The sequence below is a fragment of the Merops nubicus genome, unplaced genomic scaffold (genome assembly GCF_000691845.1).
Source record: "Merops nubicus isolate BGI_N331 unplaced genomic scaffold, ASM69184v1 scaffold1370, whole genome shotgun sequence".
NCBI classification, from domain to species: Eukaryota; Metazoa; Chordata; class Aves; order Coraciiformes; family Meropidae; genus Merops; species Merops nubicus.
The window spans coordinates 7751-28727 of record NW_008584619.1 but is presented as its reverse complement, the minus strand read 5'-3'; the positions used below and the strand labels follow the sequence as shown (position 1 = coordinate 28727).

At 39.9% G+C, this 20977-nt stretch overlaps 1 protein-coding gene across 1 annotated transcript in view; it reads left to right on the top strand.

Moving 5' to 3' along the window:
• Positions 1-20977, top strand: part of MAP3K5 (mitogen-activated protein kinase kinase kinase 5) — a 76329-nt gene that overhangs the window by 50693 nt on the left and 4659 nt on the right. The window contains exons 15-25 of the mRNA XM_008944657.1: positions 2358-2485; positions 4465-4601; positions 5234-5339; positions 6311-6468; positions 6975-7152; positions 7944-7964; positions 9159-9336; positions 9437-9605; positions 11879-12064; positions 17134-17239; positions 19538-19781. Of these exons, the coding sequence (XP_008942905.1) occupies positions 2358-2485; positions 4465-4601; positions 5234-5339; positions 6311-6468; positions 6975-7152; positions 7944-7964; positions 9159-9336; positions 9437-9605; positions 11879-12064; positions 17134-17239; positions 19538-19781 (1611 nt within the window). The remainder of the gene's footprint in view (positions 1-2357; positions 2486-4464; positions 4602-5233; positions 5340-6310; positions 6469-6974; positions 7153-7943; positions 7965-9158; positions 9337-9436; positions 9606-11878; positions 12065-17133; positions 17240-19537; positions 19782-20977) is intronic.

The following is a 20977-nucleotide window of genomic DNA, read 5'->3' as shown; positions in this document are numbered from 1 at the left end:
ATTCCTGCAGTGCTGTTGCCCTCAAATGCACTTCGAGCACTACAAAATAGTACCAGGGCCATATTAGCTTTACACATTAAAGTAAAATCCTATTGGGTAGATAATAAGATTTGGATTTCTAGGATTTAGATTTTGACTTTTTTCATATCATTTAAAGTCTCCTAACGACCAAGTTCTAAAATAATAAGTGTTTATTCCTAATGGAGAATTTTCTTACAGCTTTATTTTATTTGCAAAATTATATTAGTTGCTCAAGACTCCATTAAACATGCAGCTTAGTCCACCCCTCCATCTCTATAATGGTGTTGCTGCTTTGAATGAACATCCGATTAATAGAACTCAGGAATATAATATTTTTTTATTTTGCATTTCTGAGTGACTGACAGTGTAGTCAGAATCATTATAGTCACGTGTGGAGAGGCAAGCTGAAACTCAAATTAATTTTTAGTAAATAGACTCAGAGTTGCATAATTACACTTGTCATTAACCAAATACTTTCCTTATTTTCTGCAGCAGTTGTTTTCCAGAGAGATTTTTACATGCACGCTTTTTTCTTTTCCTTCTCCCTCCACCTCTTTTCAAAGTTCAGCCTCCACTCGTGGCTTGCTGCTGCTGTTAGTGTGAGCTGATAGCTACCTGCTCCAAAAGGGAGTGGAGGTCATGGGCATTTTTCACCTAACAACTTCAGTTGCAGTTTGTTCTTTGATTGCCTTCCTGGCACTAGCACCCCTCTGGGTCCAAGGGAGAGCTAATTCCTGGACTTGTGGCAGCAGGAAGCTGCCGCTTCTCCCAGTAAATAAATAAAATAAAAGTTTACTGCCCCTTTCTAGGGCCTGAGAATGTGCTCGTGTTGGTGTGAAGTTTATTCTGACAGCAGCCTGCTGAAGGTGAAGGTAGCACCAGAAATATTGCTTTTGGTGGCAAGCAGCTGTGAGGTTGAGTTTGCTGTTACATTTAGTACTCCCTCAGCATAAGTATCTGAGTGTCTTCCACTTGCTCAGAACTGTGTAGTTCCTTCTCACTTCTGGACTGACAGAGGAGGTCTGTGTCCTTCTATCTGTTCCAGTACCCTGAAAGCCTGACTGCAGCTGTTAGTGCTTTAGTGAAAACAGCTTGAAGGCTCCCAGCATATTGTCTGTGTCTTGCCAGATAATACACAAAATCTGGCAGCTGACCTGCTTCCAGCTCACCCATGGTTAGGAGAAGACCGTTGGGGATGGCCCTGGGAGCACATCAGCTCCTGAGCTCCAGTGGTGTTCCACAGCTGAGAAAGAGCTGAACTCCAGAAAGCTCTTTGGCAAGAAGACTGCTGAAAAGCTTACGTCTATAAAAAATACTTTACCTTGGACTAAATGATATTTGAAATTGTTTTGATTAGTTCTTCTGAATAGCTCTCCAGGAAATGACTCCTGTTTTCTTTCTCTGATAGCTATCCACTCTTGCTTTCAGATAAGACTACTGCTTTAATTAAAATTTAAAAAGTGATTTGTTTCCATTATCGAGGTGATTTTAATTATACACCGACTTTATGGTTTACTAGTTCACTTTCACCCTAGTCTGAATCCAAGTGCTTGTCCAGCTGTTCATTTTGTTTGGGTTAGGCTGGAGAGGAGTTTATTTTCCTCAAATTTTGTTTTGCACAGTCTATCTATGTACATTTTTAACATTTTGTGTGTGTATACACCATATTATATATATATAAGTTGTGGTTTGAGGCTTGGAATGGGGGCGTGACCTTCCAGCAACTGGGAGGACCCCGAGTGGGGGTGAAACCATTGTATTCCCTCCCCTTCCCACACACACACTGATAAGAGGCAGGGAGTGGTTTCTTATTTCACTCCTGCCTTGGAGCTTGGAGAGGAAAGTTCTCCTTTCACTCCGTGGGACCCTGGAACCATTTCTGAGGGTTTTGTATATTTTACTTTTTGTATTTTTCCCCTAATCTTTGTATATATTATTTTCCTTACCTCCCTTTTTCATTTTCTGTTCCTTGTTGAACAATATACTTAAGTTTTTTTTTTTTTTTTCCAAAGTGTCTTTCTCTCTCGGGGTTTTGTACCGGGGGGGGGGGGGGGGGGAGAGGCGAGTACATAGTTCTGTTCCATGTGGGTCCTGCCCTGAACCCCTTTTTACACGGAACCAGGACAATATCTATTTCATATATGGTATATCTATTTATATATGATTGCATAGTTTTTCGGTACGTGGTGGTCAAAACCACTGTTGTTAAATGCATCTAACACACAGTCATTTTCAGTGTAAACTAAAATAGACCTAAAACAGAATTTCAGCTACTGCAGTAAACATGTGACTTTCTTCCTAAAGGTCAATGTTGAATAAATTTCTTTTCTTTCCAGGTACTCCCAACCTCTGCATGAAGAAATAGCTTTGCATAAGCATCTGAAACATAAGAACATTGTCCAGTATTTAGGTTCTCTTAGTGAGAATGGCTTTATTAAGATATTCATGGAGCAGGTGCCAGGTGGTAAGTTGTGGGGGAGACTGGTTTGGTGGCTAGTTGGTTTGCTTGTGTTTTAACCTATTATCTGAGCTCCATCTCTGACCATTGCTGTAGTGGGTGAGCTCATTGTATCTATGGCTCTGTGGTGGGTTGACCCTGACTGGATGCCAGGTGCCCACCAAAGCTGCTCTTTCACTCCCCTTCCTGAGATGGACAGCGGAGGAAAAAAAAACTATGAAAAACTTGTGGGTGGAGATAAGGACAGGGAGAGATCATTCAGCAATCACTGTCACAGGCAGAATAGACTTGACTTGGGGGAATTAATTTATTACCAATCATATCAGAGAAGGGTAGTGAGAAATACAAAATCAAATCTTAAAAACACCTTCCCCCTATGGCTCTCTTCTTCCCAGGCTGAACTTTACTCCAAATTTCTCTACATCCCCCCAAAGCTGTGCAGGGGGAGAGGAAATGGGGGTTGTGGTCAATACATCACATGTTGTCTCTGCTGCTCCTTCCTTCTCAGGAGGAGGACTCCTCACACTCTTTGCCTGCTCCGGTGTGGGGTCTCCTCCCACAGGAGACAGTCTTCCATGAGCTTCTCCTATATGAGTCCTTCACATGGACTGCAGTTCTTCATGAACTGCTCCAGCATGGGTCCTTTCCACAGGGTGTAGTCATTCAGGAACAGCCTGCTCCAGTGTGGGTCCCCCATGGGGTCACAAGTTCTGCCAGCAAACCTGCTTCTTGCACTGGTTTCTCTCTCCATGGGGCTACAGGTCCTTCTAGGAGCCTGCTCCAGCACAGGCTTCCCACAGGGTCACAGTGTCCTTTGGGCATCTACCTGCTCCAGCATGGGGTCCTCTGAGGGCCGCAGGTGGATATAAGCACATCCACCATACTTTTTAATCTTTTACAGCGTTATTCTGGGGCAACCTCTCTCCAGTCAGAGGATTAATTAAATGGGTTCTGATCTACCTGGTTGAAGAAGCATATGTTTTTCTGCTGCAGCTGAAGGCAGTGGAGATAGTGAAACTCTTTTTAAATACTCAGGCTAATGATGATGCAAATAAACATTCACCTGGAGAGGCTTTTGGTTATAGAAGAGGTGCCTCCACTTGGTTTGGGGGTGATGTTTGTGACTACTGTGTTTTTTTCCTTCAGGGGAGAAGGAAGAACTGTCACCATTTAGGGTCAGGGCCATCCCCAGACCTGTAACAGATGCTTTCTGTTAACCCTCCTCCCCCCCAAGGGGGAAGAGAAAGGAAATAAGGGAGAGAGACTTACCAGTTAAAGTAAAACAGCTTTAATAAAAATACTACTACCACTACTACTAATAATAGAATTAAATATATACAAATATATAGACAACCAGTATTGAACCCAGCTCCCCCCTGATGGCAATACATCACTGTCACCCCCACTGCTGTGGAGCAGCCCCTGGGGAAAAGTCCCAGACTGCACTCAGCAGCAGATGGCAACTGGGCATAGGAGCTGGGTTCTGGAACTCAGTTCAAGAACACACAGCTCAGGATCAAAGGCAGGATGGATAAAGTCCTCCTTGGATGCTGGCCATTGAAGGAGCAGCTAAAGGGGAGGAAGAAGGGAGGGCTTGAACCTCGTGATCCTTCAGCTTTATACTGAATATGGTGGATATGGGATGGAATACCCCACTGGTAAATTTAGGGTCCCCTGTCCTGCCCGCTCTTCCCTGCAGATGTAGCTTTTACTTTCTGTCCCCCTCTGTGTGGTACACAGGATTTAGCAGCGACCTTGGTCTGCACACCAGTCCTTGGCAGTAACTCTAAACATGGAGTGTTATCACAGCTAGAATAGACATTGTCTGCAAAAATATACTGTTGGCTTCAGGAAGTGCAGTTAATTAGAAGAGCTTTAGCTGAGAAGTAAAATCACTGAAAAGAATTAGTTCTATTCTACCCCAAACCACGAGAAGAACTTAATTAGACTTTTTTACTCTCACTTTTTTCTCTCCAAAATTATAGGCAGCCTTTCTGCTCTTCTACGATCAAAATGGGGACCCTTAAAAAATAACGAGCAGACGATTGGCTTTTACACAAAGCAGATTCTTGAAGGATTAAAATACCTCCATGATAATCAAATAGTCCATCGAGACATAAAGGTAAGCATAATGGAGAATTAAGCCTGATAATGTTATGTAATTGCATAACCATTTATTTGTCCTGTAATTGAAAAGCTTATTTTCAAAGATGTCTTTGTTGTCACATACCCTCTCTGTTATTCTGAACTGTGGGTTAGGTAACAGAACCGTTGCTGATTTGAATTTGCAGCAACAAAATATTTGGAACTTTTTTTATTAGTTTAGAAGAATTGACATGTAGCCACTTCAGATGTGATAAAGTTATTTCTGTTTTCAGTGACATGATTGAACTTTTATAAAAGCATACTAGAACTGAACAAGACTGTGAATGGAATATTAACAGGTTCTTTTCCAAGGAGATGGCAAACAAAAAAGTTCCCTTTAAAAAAATAAAAACTTTTCCCCACTCTTAGTATTCTTTAACTGAAATCCTGTAGTATTCCTGCAGTAGGGGAAATTCAGTATGAGCTGAAATTTCTGATGATGGGGTTACTTAAGGCAGGAACACTGCTGATTCCTCTTTCATCTCCACTCTTAGGAGCCTTAGGAGGTAATTGTTACTAAAGAGCATATTGCAGAAACTGGCTATGCAAGAAGTTTTAGATTAAGAGTCAGTAGAGAAAAATAATTGCTCTGCGCCTTCTGTTCCTCAGGGTGATAATGTGCTTATCAATACGTACAGTGGAGTGTTAAAGATTTCGGACTTTGGAACTTCAAAGAGACTTGCAGGGATCAACCCATGTACTGAAACTTTCACTGGTATGTTCTCAGAGGAGGCTTTTTCCTCACTTGAACTGTGCATGTAGGGTCAGAATCCACATCTGCTGAACATTCATTGACTTCAAATCAATATAAAAGGTTGCTGCAAGGATAACCTCTTGTTTACTTGATCTTAAACTATACACTGTACTTGTATGTGCTGTTTAAAGAGAACGCTGTTCTGGAAATTCCATTTGCTGTGAAAGTCCTCTACAACAGAAGAGTGGTGTCTTTCCTGTGTTGTGTTTGAGTCTATCTCCCCTGTGTGCATGGCTTTTTCATCTTGCTGCTTGAAGGCTTTTCTTTTTTTCATTCCATGACTGGCTTGGACAACCTGGCTTCATCTCCAGAATTGCTTATCTACAGAGCCTGTTATTAACTTGATCCACGTTCTGCTTGATAATTTGATTTGGATGCTAAATCATGCAGTGACATTTCATTAAAAAATCATGCAAAATGAGGAGTGACTTTTATTTTAATTCTATCCTCTGCTCTTCTATTTCTGCTCTAACTGAAACAGAATGCAAAATGATGTGTCAGGCTGATTCCTTTCCTTAAGAAAAACTGTTCATACTACCTGCTGGTTTAGGTTTAGATTTCAGGTTTCACTTCCTTTTCCTCTCTGGATTCAATTGAGAGTGATCTTCCTTATTTTAATCTTAATCTATAATAAAGTAAATGAAAATTCTGTCTAATCTGAAGCTCACTGAAACCTCTTAAAAATTGTCATTGACCTTAAAAATGGTATCATCAGATCAGTAGATGATATCAGATGCTTTAAGCACAAGTAGTGTCTTCAATAGCATTTTGAGTTTTATGTAGAATGCATGTGGATGTTTTTGAATTTTGAATAATAGAGCATTTTTTTTTAACTGTTCTGATATTGCTCACTCAGTGATTTTGCTCCTCCTGTCCTTTAGCTTTTGCATCATTAGCATACCTCAGTAAAGAAATGAGTGTGTTTTAAACAGGTACTCTTCAGTATATGGCACCAGAAATCATAGACAAAGGGCCACGAGGCTATGGGAAGGCTGCAGACATCTGGTCTCTGGGATGCACAATCATTGAGATGGCTACAGGGAAGCCCCCATTTTATGAACTGGGAGAACCACAAGCAGCTATGTTTAAGGTCAGGCATCTTCCTTATACAACTCAGATCTGTGTTTGTAAACACAGGGGATCTTATGACTGTTTTGGAGAAGCTAAAATTAGAGATTGCAGGGAAAGAAGATAAAGGAAATGCTTCGTTAGAGAGGATGTTATAAAGAATGAGCTGATTCAACTGAGTGGGAGTGCTGTGTAGTTTTGAAGAGAGTAATGGAGCAATAGCAGCTATTCAGCCTGGGTGTTTAAAAAAAAAAAAAGAAAAAAGGAGAGGTGGGGTGGGGGGAGAAAAGAAGCAGTTTCTGCTTTGCAAGAGCCTCTACTTGCCATTGCTTGGTTTTTAAAAATGTCATTGTTTATGCAATTTGCAGTTTTTTTTCTTTTTTTCTGAATTAATAAACTAGTTTCAGAAAGATAACACTAAAACTTGAGAACAATATACCACTTTTACGATCTAAACATGTTTTTTGATGCTATATAGTGTTTGGGAAAAGAACAGTGTAGGCCATTGTTTCTCTTTATTTGTCTCAGGTGGGAATGTTTAAAATACACCCAGAGATTCCTGAATCCATGTCTGCAGAAGCCAAGGCTTTCATACTGCGTTGCTTTGAACCAGATCCTGATAAACGAGCTTTTGCTCATGAGCTACTTGTAGATGAATTCTTGAAAGTTTCAAGCAAAAAAAGAAAGTCCCCATCAAAGCTCTCAGGTAAGTGTTGTTAAACTCAGTCTGGAATTTTCGTCTTGTCAATGATACTGTTTCCTGAAACTTGATTTAGTCCTTGGGATGAACACAGCAGATCTCCATCGCACGTGGACATTCAGTTGTAACCTTATGTTCTAGCAGCTTCCTGCAGAAACACTGCTGTAGCAGAATTCTGTTATCCTATTGTCACAAAAGTGATTTATATAAATATTTCTAATAAGGTTTCTAAAAGCATGTTTATGGTTTTGTGCAGCTTTTGCATTTGGGGTTTTGTAAAATTTGCAGATTTTTTTTTCATTCAAAGACTGTTTGCATAGAGAACATTTTGTGTAATGTTAGAACAGGCTGTTGAGCCTCAGGGTGTTTCCTATATGAGCAAAATAATCTTAGTCCCACAGCAAATGTGCATGCACCACATTATTTTTGTTTTGCATAATTTTGTGCAGTATTCTAAATTATGGATGGCAGCAAAGGAGTTTTGAGAGTATGAATGACATATTCTGCATGTGCACATTTATACATATACACAGGATATCTTCATATTTTTAGTATGATAACTGAAAGAAATTAAAATACCAGAAAAAAAAAGTCATTTGGCGATGAATTTTAATGTGGTTTCCATCCCTCCAAATAAAAATTATTTTTAAAATGCAATAAATTACACCTTTAGAGGTTGCAGACAGGAGAAACCAGATAGCCCATAAAAATGGGAAGAGGGTTGTTATTTAGACTATGCTTATTTTCTCAGTTAATTTCACATTTAACTTTCTTCTTTCCTTGTATTTCTCCCACAGTTCTTTCAGCTAACACAAATGGTGAGTTTTAATAGACTTCTTTATCAAAACATAACAGTGTAGCTACTGTGGTTGTTGCTTATTCTGGTACAACTTATCAATACTAAGATGTTGCAAAGAAGTGGGCATAATTATGAAGATAGAATCATAGAATTGTTCAGGTTGGAAAAGACCTCTAAGATCATCAAGTCCAACCATAACCCAACACTACCATGACCATTAATCCATGTCCCCAAGTGCCACATTTGCACATTTCTTGAACACCTCCAGGGATGGTGACCTTTCTCTGTTAGGAGCCTCTAATTCACTCTGCAAATTTAAACTACTGTTTATAATCCTGTCAGTCTATGGCTTAACTGTCTAGGCAGGTGATAACATAGGCTTGAAGAGCTGCATGGTTGTTACTGGGCTATTTAGTGAAAATCCAAACAGGAAATCAAATCAAGGTTGTTTTATAGTAGCAATAGAACCAAGGTTTGTGGAGAAAGATACCCTAGATTTTTACTAGGTTGAATTCAATATATGAATGCATTTGAGACCCTTTGTCAGGCCTGGCTACAGGATACTCATCTCTTTGAGGAGATGAGCTGTGGAGGGTGGGGAGTGGGAGGTGAAAAGCAGAAAAACACACAGTTACTTTCATGCTGACTTGCTATCAAAGTACATTTTGAAATGTGCACATGTGAAGTACATATGAATAGTTTCTTGAAACAGTAATGTGTGCACTGGATTTAAAAACAAAAGTTCTGATTTAAAATGCATGTTTATTATTAATCAAAGACTATGAACAAATTAAAGAAATATATTGTGTGTTATACTTAGGAGTTTCAAGTATATAAATAAATATATTTGTATGCACGCATAGATCTTGGAAGGTGCTTGGATGATTTATGCTGTAGAAACATTTTGCTACTGCTGAAAATGTGTACTGGTGATATGAGTTCCATGTTCGTTACAGTATTGAAGTTCTGTAAGTGAACTGGCAAAGAGCCCAGCATCTCCATATCTCAGGAATCTTTTGAATAAAAATGTAACTGAAAGGTAACTCTGTTCCAGAAGAGTAACCTTTAGGAGGTTTTTGTCAATTTTGTTTTAATATTATCAACATGGGGAGAGACTGGAGTCTCTGTCTTTCCTCTGAAAGAATAACCTTTTCACTACAGAATTGTGATGGCACTATTAAATTCTAATTTCTGAATATTCCTGTATGAATAGAGTATCTTCGGAGTATATCCTTACCCGTCCCTGTTCTGGTGGAAGATACAAGTAGCAGCAGTGAATATGGTTCTGTCTCACCGGATACAGAACTAAAAATTGATCCATTTTCTTTCAAAACAAGAGCCAAATCCTGTGGAGAAAAAGATGGGAAGGGAATACGATGCCTTTTTCTGAGGTAAAAAGCTATCTGGCACTTATGTTATCCACTAGATTAATAATGTATGTATTGGGGTGGTTTTCATAAAGTTTCTGTTCAACAAGTGTCTTTCATTCAGCATACCAGATGAAAATTTTGAGGATCACAGCGCACCTCCTTCACCTGAAGAGAAAGATTCTGGGTTTTTCATGCTGAAGAAGGACAGTGAAAGGAGAGCCACCCTTCACAGGATATTAACTGAGGACCAAGAGGAGGTGGTGAGGAACTTGATGGAAGCTTTGGCTCAGGTAAAGTAATTCCATAAGGCAGCAAAAATTTTATGGAATTTGAAGACTTACCTGCAGTTTCCTGAAACTTTTTGAATTATTTTTTAATTGTTTTACTATGTGTAAAGTTTAATCAAACTAGAAAGCATACATGGAGTAACAGTGGAAGCTACAGCAAACAAAAAATAATTGCAGAATGACCTTTTGGCACTTCTTTGAGGAGGTGATTCATAGGGATGATTCATGATGATGTACCAGTTCAGGGTGATACTGAATGACCACATTGCTAAATGTCGCAACACTGTCGTTGGGTGTCATGGTTTTTTTGTTCTTGTTTGTAATGTGTGTGTCAGTAATTAATTGACTCACTTCATTCTCAAGGCTAAGTATTGTGGGTCTAAAATACCTTTGCGTAAAATATGACAACTCATCTTCTAAAGATGGCACTGTTTAAAAACTGATGCGAAGCAATGTGATTCTTGTGCATGTGCTACAGTTAATGAATTGGAAATTGCTGCCATATCAATAAAAAGAGCATATAACTCTTGGTGGGGGGAGGGAGGAAGCCACAGTTGTCCTGGTAACGATAGAAGGTGTTAAAATAGAAGGCAATAAGAGAGATGCCCATGATCTGTGCTTTGCTAGAGCGTTGCAATAACAGACACGGTTGTCAGCGTGTGTATGAAAGGAATAACCAGTGATTGTGAGAGGCTGAACTCAGACACAAAATCCAGAGAGGGTGCTTGTTGTTTCATGCCTTCCTCAGCTGGGGCTGGAACAGCCCAAGAGAGGAACAGAGACACGGAGTTGTAGAGTTCAAAGCACACGTGTTTGGCACTGGATGCAAAATTCAGACTCCCAAACACCATTTTCTCTTTGAGAGAGACACCTTGGTCAAAGAGTAGGGAACTTAGTCAAACCGCCAAAAAGTGGTAGTAACAGCAGTTAAAAAGGATCCCATTCAACTTTCACTTATGTCCTGCTTAAATGCAAGAAGTTACCAATAGATGGAATTCTGACTTGCTTGTTATGCCTCATCAGGATTTAGGCTTTGACACCGCTTTTCCTGTCACAAAAACTTTTCATAAGGACAATTTTACAACGTCATTGGGTATAGGGGCTAGGTGAGGAGAACGACCCTCACAAAATAGGTCACTGTTTCTAATTAGGGAGCCATACTGGTTGCCCTATCCCCAGCATGCCTTGTTAGACTTGGATCTTCTAGACCAGGGCTACAGTGTGGTCTCGTTCACCTATCTGCCCTAATGGCTTTTTAATTATTTACACAAGAAGGAAATGAGCTGCTGGACAACAGAGTGAGGGATCCACTGAAGTATAGTCGATTCTCAGGTGAATTCTCCAAAGCAGATCAGAATCAGAGGCTAGGATCTTTTATCTTGGAGATGGGAGCTTTCATCAGTGGAATATTTGACTGTTCTAGAGCTGCTTCTTTTTTAGTTTCTCTCTCTCTCTCGCTGTCCTTCAGATAATCAAATTATATTTGTTTAATCCTGATCAGAATTAACCATAGTTAATTTTAAAAGCTTAACTTTAAGTTTTGGAAGTGAAATTTGTATTCAGATGGCATAACTTTACTTTAGAAAGTAAATGCAATCCTGTGCTTCCTAGTTATACTGCTTATTCTGATAAATGCTTTTGAGCTTTTTGCTACTTTTGTAGCTCATGTAAAAACACAATTTTGAAAATAGATGTATGAATATTTATAATAGAGAGGTGAGAGATTTGTACACTTGCTTTAAGAATAGGTAAGTGCAGAAGTTGCATATCAAGGGAAATCATGTAGGAAAGAACTAGTCTCTTAGCCTGCTGTGTAATTTTGACTAATCTGTTCTTTTAAATGCTGCTGTGGGATTTTGCATGTTACCTCTCAGAAGCACTCTGAAATTAGAGGCGCTGCAAAGTACACATTTGTGTGAAATTAAGAGTAATTTGTAGTGTTCAGTACACAGTATATTTATTCATTTCTTTTTACTTCTGTACAATGACATACAGACTATATTGTGCATGTGTACTTCAGTAAGTGATATAAAATGAAGTCAGCTACTTGCTTATCAAGTAATCTGCATTACCAGGGAGCAGAGCAGTAGAGTTCTGTGCTGCTGTAGTTATGCTGCTGCCATTATCTGATCTGTAGCTGCACCTTTCCCTTAACCATAGCAGTGGACTTTCTGAAAATCCTTATTGCCAACTGATGTTATTGGCTCAAGTCCCCCTGGGTGTACGTTTTGAAAGATGGCTATCAAAAGTGGTTCTTTTCCTCTCTCTTCCACCAGGGAGCCGAAGAACCCAAGCTGAAGTGGGAACATATCACAACGCTCGTTTCCAGTCTCAGAGAGTTTGTACGCTCCACTGATCGTAAAATCATCGCAACCACTCTTTCCAAACTGAAACTGGAGTTAGACTTTGACAGCCATGGGATCAGTCAAGTGCAGCTCGTGCTCTTTGGTTTTCAAGATGCTGTAAGTTTTTACCATTTTTAATAAGAACTTTGTGCACCAAAACTGCAAGGCTAAAGGGGAAAAAAAAAAAAAAAGAGCTGGAAGCCAGAAGCAAACAGAACTTCATTCACTTCCACACAGAGTTACTGAAACAATAATATTTGAGGGCTTTGAACTTGTAATAACAAAAACCTAGCCCACACCCATGACATGGTTTGGTTACCATGTGATCCTTTGGCAGGGCACAGACCCTGAACACAACTGTTGAGATTTTGCTGATTAAAAGATCTAGAAGGTTCAGCATAGTTGTGTAAACATTATGTCATAATACTAAAGCAGGAGAGCCTTTTTAAACAATCTCATTTTGGAGGGTTTTCTGGTAAATAAGACCAACACTGGATGTCAGGCTTATCCTACATAAATGCCGATCTCTTGAACTTGACTTCTTTAACACTAATACATTAAACCACTCTATGCCTCCAGTAGTAGTCTGTCGACCTTGTAATAATTGATTGAGTACTTATTCTAGTATTTTTGGTTAACAGCAGATTTCTGCTAAACTCAATGTTTTCAATTTATAATAAGCAGGATAAGAAGAAAGAAAAGTTACTTTTCTGTTAATAATTAATGCAAAATTTGTTTCCTACAGTTAGCAACCACACACACACATGGATACCCTTTAAATTACTAGTTTACCAAAAACAAATTATTTTTTTATTCTTAAGCTATGTGTTTAAGTGTTATTTCACAAGCAATTAGGCTTAATGATTAAGGTGAATAACCAACATGGGAAGGTACAGTCGTGTTAGGCATCACTTGTCCAGATTGAAGTCCTGTAGTAAAAATGAAATGACAATCTGAGGAGGCACAGAGGTGGATGACTCTTAGCATTTAAACCTGGGGTACTCTGACAAGTAACAGCACTGTCAGGAAGGATTGCACGGCATGTAAACTGCTTGCTGCATAGACTATGCTGACAAGAATTAGATGCAGTTTACAAAAAGAAAACCTAATGTGTGAAATTAATCTGTAAAAGAGAGACTTCTACAAATAAAATTTTTTTTCTTTTGAGTATTCACTTCTGAGTACACTTCAGTTCTCCTGAATTCTACTCACCCTCATATTACCCTCATAGTGTTTTGACACTGAAGAAAAAAAAAAAAAAAACCAAACATATAAGGTCAAGCAAAAAGTCAAAGGCAGAGAAGTACAAATAGCCGTGTTAGTTTTCTCATAGGGATGTTGCTGGGCATCAGCTGTTTGGTGATAATTGCCTCTGTTATTTTTACTAACAAATTTACTCTTGTGTTATTTTTGTATCATTATAAGTTGCTGGGTTTTAACTGATAAATGTCTCTTTCATTACCATCTCTATTTAACTGAGATAACCCACAGAAAGTTCAAAGAAAAACTTGTCTTTTTATGTGCTCAGTCTTAATTTTTTTCGGACATACCTTAGATTTCTGTAGTGGAACACTGAAGTCCAGATCAATATCAAGAACTCAGATACTGCAGAGACTGGGATATTGCTAGAAGTGAAGGAAAGTAGTTCCCTTGTGCACAGGACTTAATAAGATAGTCTTGGGTAACAAGGTTTAATAATGACAATATCCTCATTGGAGCAACCAAGATAAAGTAGGTTTGTAATGTACATAGCTAAATCACATTGTTGTGGATTGTTGTCTTCTTGACAGAGTTACTTTGTGCTTCTTCAGTACTTAAATAGGCTGCACTTAGCTAAGCACATGTCAATGTCTTGGTAGGAGTCCGTATGGGAGGGTGCAAAGTGCTTGGCAGCAGGTGCTGTGCAGCCTTCGGGGCCCTTAGGCAGCTGCTGCCCCACACAGGACAAGGCTTCTGAGGCTGCTGGCAGCTCCTCAAGTCCAAACACGGTATCCAGGTGCCATCTCGTGGCCATTGGCAGTAGAATTGAGGAGTCGTAGGTACTGCGGTGGGATGACCCTGGCTGGCAGGCACAGGAAAGCCCCTACCCAGTCACTTGTTCAGTGCTTCCCAGCAGGATGAGGGAGAAAATCATGAAGGCAAAAAGAGACAGAACTTGTGGGTCAAAATAAAGACCCACCCAAGACACCGCAAGTGATGCAAAAGCAATTGCTCACCACCAGTAGACTAATGCCCAGCCAGTCCCTGAGCAACAGCTACTTTGGGAAAGCTATCCCCCTAGTTTTCTTGCTGAGCATGATACTATGTGGAGGGGAGTATCTCTTAGGTCAGTTTGAGTGAGCTGTGTTGGCTGCGTCCTCTTCCAGCCTTTAGTTCACTCCCAGCTTACTCACTGATTGCACAGTCTGAGAAACAGAGAAGGACTTGATACTGTAAGGTCTGCTCAGCAATAGCTAAAGCCTCAATAGCTTTCCATCATTTACCAGCAGTCCTGGCTAACCGGGGAGGTCCCAGTTGACTGGAGACTAGCAAATGTGACACCCATCTACAAGGTCTTGAAGAAGGAGATGGGGAACTACAGACCTGTCAGTCTGACCTTGGTGCCAGGGAGGGTTATGGCGCATATCACCTTGAATGCCGTAACGCACCGCATACAGGACAACCAGGTGATCAGCCTCAGTCAGCACAGGTTCATCAAAGGCAGGTCCTGCTCCATGAGCCTGCTCTCCTTCTATGACAAGAGGACCTGTCTAATGGATGAGGGATATTATCTACCTGGACTTCAGTAAAGTCTTTGACGCTGTTTTCCACAGCATGCTCATGAAAAAAACTGGCTGCTCATGGCTTAGGTGGGCATGTGGTCTGATGGGTAAAGCACTGGATGGATGGCCAGGCCCGAAGAGTGGTGGTGAATGGAATTAAATCCAGTTGGCAGCCAGTCATAAGTGGTGTTCCTCAGGGCTCTGTATTGGGACCTCTTCTGTTTAGTGTCTTTATCAATGGCCCTGATGAGGAGATTAGAGTGCACCCTCAATAAGCTTGCAGATGACACCAAGTAGGGTGGAAGTGTTGATCTGCTTGAGGGTAGAAAGGCTCTGCAGAGGGATCTGGACAGGCTGGATTGATGGGCTGAGGCCAATGGTATGAGGTTCAACAAGGCCAAGTGCTGGGTCCTGCACTTGGGTCACAACAATCCCATGCATAGCTACAGGCTTGGGGCTGAGCAGCTGGAAAGCTGCCTGGCAGCAAGGGTCCTGGGTGTACTGATTGACAGCCACCTGAACATGAGCCAGTAGTGTGCCCAGGTAGTCAAGACTGCCAACAGCATCCTGGCTTGTATCAGAAATAATGTGGCCAGCAGGACTAGGGAAGGGGTTGTCCCTCTGTACTCAGCACTGGTGAGGCTGCACCTTGAATACTGTGTTCAGTTTTGGGCACCTCAATACAAGAAAGACATGAAGATGCTGGAGCAGGTCCAGAAAAGGCCAACAAAGCTGGTGAAGGGTCTAGAGCACAAGTCTTATGAGGACCAGCTGAGGGAACTGGTTCTGTTTAGCCTGGAGAAATGGATGCTTAGGGGAGACCACTTCACTCTCTACAAGTACCTGCGAGGAGGTTGTATTGAGGTGGGTGCTGGTTTCTTCTCACAAGTAGGGAGTGATAGGACAAGAGAAACTGTTCTCAAGTGGTGCCAGGGGAGGTTTAGGTTGGATATCAGGAAAAATTTCTTCACTGAAAGGGTTATAAAGCACTGGAACAGGCTGCCCAGGGAAGTGGTTGAATCACCATCTCTGGACATGTTTGAAAGGCATATAGATATGATGCTTAGAGACATAGTTTAGCCATGGACTTGGAAGAGTTGGGTTAATGGTTGGACCTGATGATCTTAAAGGTCTTTTCTAACCCAAATAATTCTATGATTGCTGTGTTATCAAGGCTGTTTTAGTCACCAGCCTGAAACATAGCACCATGGGGACTGCTCTGAAGAAAATTAACTCCATCCCAGCTAAACCCAGTACATGTACCTGCATAAATGACTGCATTACTGAATAATGTTGCTTGGGGTCAGTGAAAATAATATAATTAATAGAATTTGCTAACTTTTTCACATCTTCTGAGGGCATTGTTTGTGTAACTTGACTCACTTTTTACAGTTATCACGAGGTTATCACACTGTGAAAGAATTAAACTAATCCCTTTTTTAGGAAGATCCAAGAGTGAAGTATCTTCTTGCCACATTTTCTAGGAAGCAGTAGTTGCTACTTTTTTTTGTAAGGTTTTGAGTAAGTTCATAATTTCCTAAATACAGTTATTTGTTTTTCCCTGCAGCTTCTTGAGTTCTGCTCCTGCAGTCTGTTGTTTTTCTTCCATGACTGGAGAGCAGCACCAAGTCTGTTTTGTGCTACTGCCTCTTACTGTAGCTAGGCTTTTTGTGGTAGTGCTCTCACCCCACCTGCTTCTTCCCTGTCATTTTGGGAGTTGGAAAACTATTCCCCCAAGGTAGAGACATTCTTGGAAATGGCAGAGAGCATCCACAGAGGCACCTGTGGGAACATGGCTAAAAGCAGTTTGAAAGCAGGCCTGCAGGCAGTTAGGAGCAACCCAGTGTAGAAAACTACGTGACTGTATGAAGTAAAAAGTGGAAGGAAAGAGAAAATGGCACAGCACACAAATGAATTCCCCCTACTATTTAAAATAATGTTAATTAACTGTTTTCTGAATCACAGAGCAGCATTACATTAGTTCTTTGATATTTCCTGCAATTGTACTTTAAGTATTGCTGAGAGCAAGCGGTGAAAATGATGCCAAAAACCCAAACAAGATTAATTAGCTTAAGCTACAAGCATTTCATAATATGGTCCTTGGTATTTGTCTTGTTCGCATTCTTTTTAAGTTTCTCTCCCCACCCATGAAGATTAAATAAACTTCAGTATCACAGTTGTCAAAAATCACGTAACATGGGAACTACTACTTGATAAAACCCACAAAATATTGCATGACTTGTAATAAAAATGTGGAAATTGGCAGTGTTGCTGTTTTCTTCATTAAACAACAACATGGAATAGTTTTAATCACCTGCTTTGATACAGCATCTATAAGTTCAAATAATATAATGCTGACATATACTTTTAAATTGGGGTGTTAGAGGGGGAGTATAATATCTGAATTTAATTCTCTATTGTTAGGTCAATAAAGTTCTCCGAAATCATAACATCAAGCCACACTGGATGTTTGCATTGGACAGCATAATCAGAAAAGCTGTGCAGACTGCTATTACTATTCTGGTCCCAGGTGAGTAATTTCTTAATACTCAGCAAATATTTATTAGCTGATCTCTTTAAACATGCTTTAGAGCTGTGATTATGATGCTTCACTTAAGATTTTGAAACCAGCAGTGTCCTTTTTTGCTGCTCACCATCTGTTTTGCAACTCAAAAACTAATCAGTCTGTTGTCCCAGGTATTTTGGAAAGCACCTGTCCAAGATGCATAATCTAAACAGTTCTGCAACATAGTGAGCATTAGTAAGCTAAGGTGCTCTGGAGCCTTATTTTTTGAGGTGCACAATGCTGCCTCTTGAAATCCAAAAGACTGACGAGATGCCAGTTATGGAAGGTGTTTTACCAATTGTAGATTAACAATGTGTTTGAAGCACTTGAAATTCTCTATGGCCTGTGGTCACAAGCTGTTTAAAGAAAAAGAAAAAAAAATCTGCTGTGTCTGTAGTTTGCATATTATATTTTGAATGTTGAAGTAGAACACACAGCTTAGCTGAGGAAAGTACTCTGTGCAGAAGAAACTGTAGCTCATTCTGTTACTACCAGACCTATTTCCAGAGTTTATTTCTTTGCTGCTTTGTAACTTCTAAGCTTCTGATTCCCTCACTCCCTACACTGGAATTAACAGTGAAATTTTCAAATATATGATGTTTTGTGTCTGAAGTCAGAACACTTATGTTCCTGTTTTCTGTAGTGGGTTAAGTCTCAAATTATCAATAAGGGGATCTGAAAATTCCAACAAAAGTTCCTGCTCTTCCTGCTCTTCCTGTTCTCCTGGGTATTTTCCCTATCCCAAGCACAACTAGCAAGACACAAACAGGGTTTCTGTGTTTCAAGTCATGAGGAAAATCTGTCTTTTGATTAGAATGACAACCACCTTTAACAGGGATGTACTTGATCACTGTATAATAGACTTGATCACTCCTTAATAGACTCTTCTAACCCATACAGCTCAGCGTTATCATTAATTTTAATGCTCAGCCTTAAACAAAAGCCTCTGTGCCCTAGTAGTTTTCAGGCACTGATCATCTGCCTCTGCCCTATTTGCTTTACCCTACTTCTGATTGCTTCCCCCCCTTTTTTTTTTCCATTCCTATAAATGGGATGTTTTAGGAATGGTATGAAACGGATGTTGTTTAGTTAAACTGCCTGCTGGTGAAGAATGGCAGAATGAACTTCTGTTCTTATAAACATGATGCAGAAGTTCAAAGCAAATTTGGAAATATTTGCCTAGAAATATTTGGGTAACTGCTATATAATAAATCTGCTTTCTTTAATTGAAAGGAAGCACAGCTCTGTTGACCTTAGTATGTTCTGCCTTGAAAAAGGTATGTAGCATTGAAGAGGCTAAAAGGATCAAGGAACAAATGTCCCTTTTGCAAAGAAGAGAATTGTAGTTGTGCGTTCTTCAGCAGAAAGGACAAACCCCAACTGTGATTCAGTAAAAAAGTATGCTTTGGTGAGGAGGCTAAAGGGAGTGCTCAGCAGTAAGAAGGCACATTTCAAGGAAGGAAGAAAGATCTATATTAAATAGTTAGAATTAGCAAGCAGGTGTTGTTGCAGTAATGGTTTGTATAGGAACATAAGATCTTATGTACATATCTCGCATACCTGGGAAGCTCTGGTAGGTAGTTTAAATGGGGAATAAAAGAAACCAGAGTGCGTGTATAGCTTTGTGTCTGCAATTTTGTGGCTGTACATCATTACAAAATAGGCAGTGTTCTCTCTGGTAAGTAGAACGGAAGTGTGCCTTTAATCGTCAGGAGAGGGATCTGTTTATTTCTTCTCTCTATCTTCAGATACAATTTTTTTGGTAAACACAATGTTCTTATAATAAGAAAGTGCTAAATAGGCCAGAATATCAACAATGGGAATAGGTGGGTACAAAAGAAACAGTGGTTGTTTTATTAAACATTTTAGGTCAGGCATGTAAGAAATTACAAACCACAGAAAATGCAATTAAGCAAAAGTAATTGTGCTGCATATAGTAGTTCAGAACTATTTGACATGAAATGCTAGCCAAATCTGGAATGCTATTCATCCAGATTTTTGTGGGTTTTTTAAAAGTTTTTGAACATTCAATAGGCTAAATGGTAGTCAGCATAAACTAAGATACTGCTATGATCTGAGTGGTCTTAAACCCATAGAAAATGTCACTGGTTTTCTTGCTACAGAAATTTCAGGTCCGGCTTAGCCAAAGCTGTAGGATCTTCTGTAAATAATCACCTAGGTCTATGTTTGTTTTAATGTTTAAATAATTTTTAACATCTTTAATTTTTTTTTCTTTTGCTCATATTTTGATGTTACTAATAGAATTGAGGCCACACTTTAGTCTTGCATCTGAAAGTGATACAGCAGATCAAGATGATATAGAAGTTGAAGAAGATCAGGAAGAACAGCCTCAGAATCAAGCTATCCAACAGCCTTGCATTGTCATGGAAGATGCAGTAGCTACCTCAGGTGTAAGCACACTCAGCTCTACAGTGTCCCATGACTCCCAGGCTGCTCACAGGTCACTGAGTGTCCAGCTGGGCAGGCTAAAATTAGAGACAAACAGGTGAGTCTGGACATCAGGAGACACTAGGCTACCTGTGACAGTACCTGTTGTTTTGCTTTTAAAATGTATCTGTCTGGAATACTAGTGACAGTATCAAAATTCCATAGTACTACAAGTTGTTCATTTAAATAATTGTCATTGTTTGCTGTGTTTCAAAACAATAGTGATGGAAGTTAAGGACAGTCCTGATTTCAGATGCCCTTTCAAGGAAGGTCTGAGAAAATGGTGCTTGCTGCCAAGCTTCTGCTTTTTCTCTCCTTCGTATGCTGTGTGTGGCTGATGAATGGTGTTATGTTTTGTTTCCATTCAGGCAGAACTCACTGTTCTTTTCTATAGTTATTCTTGGGAATGAACTCAAGGCTAGTTGACAGCCACACGTGAATTCTGCAAAGGAAGCTCCTTCAGACTTGTTTTGTGCACAGAATTCACTTCAGCAGGATCTGTGCTTACCAGCATACGTTAAATTCTGTTCATCAGAGAAAGATGGGAAAAATAGGTGGCTTGTTTAAAAGAAAAAAGAAGCCAGAAATCTGGATATGTATGTTTTTTTGGGTTTTTTTTTTGTTGGTTTTTTTTTTTTTTTTCAGAAATATACAAATTTCACTTTAAACCTGAGAAGTGGTTCTTTTGATTTGTTTGTTTAAGAAATGTCAGACAATTTTGTATCCATTATTTGATCTAAATAAACTTCTCAATATTTTATCATCTTTTCATTAAAATATACTAGTGGCTATGTATGGCCCACCCTTGGGCCTAAACTTTAGCAATTGCTTTGTCACCCAGTGAACCTTCCTCAGCCAAGAAGGGGAATCGGGAAAAGGAGAGGAGACCCACAGTTTGAAGTGAAAACAGATTTAATAAAACAGCCAAACTAATACCGGTATGAGGTAAAAAAAGTTATATTCGACCCAGCCAATGCACAGTGGTCACAACAAGCAGGAAGGCAGTCCTCAGGAGCAGCAAGAGGATCAGGAGACCACCTCATCCTCAGAAGATTTCCCCCTTCATACTGAGCAATGGTGTTTATGGGATGGGATAAACCTGTGAGCCAGCTTGGCTCAGCTGCAACTGGTCTGTAGACTTGCATGGCTGGCCAAGGATTCTGTCCCCGTGGAACCAGGGCAACCAGCTAGTCTGTTCCAGGTAGATATTTTAGCTTTTGCAGCATCTGATTTATGATGCTGGTTTTCCTGCTG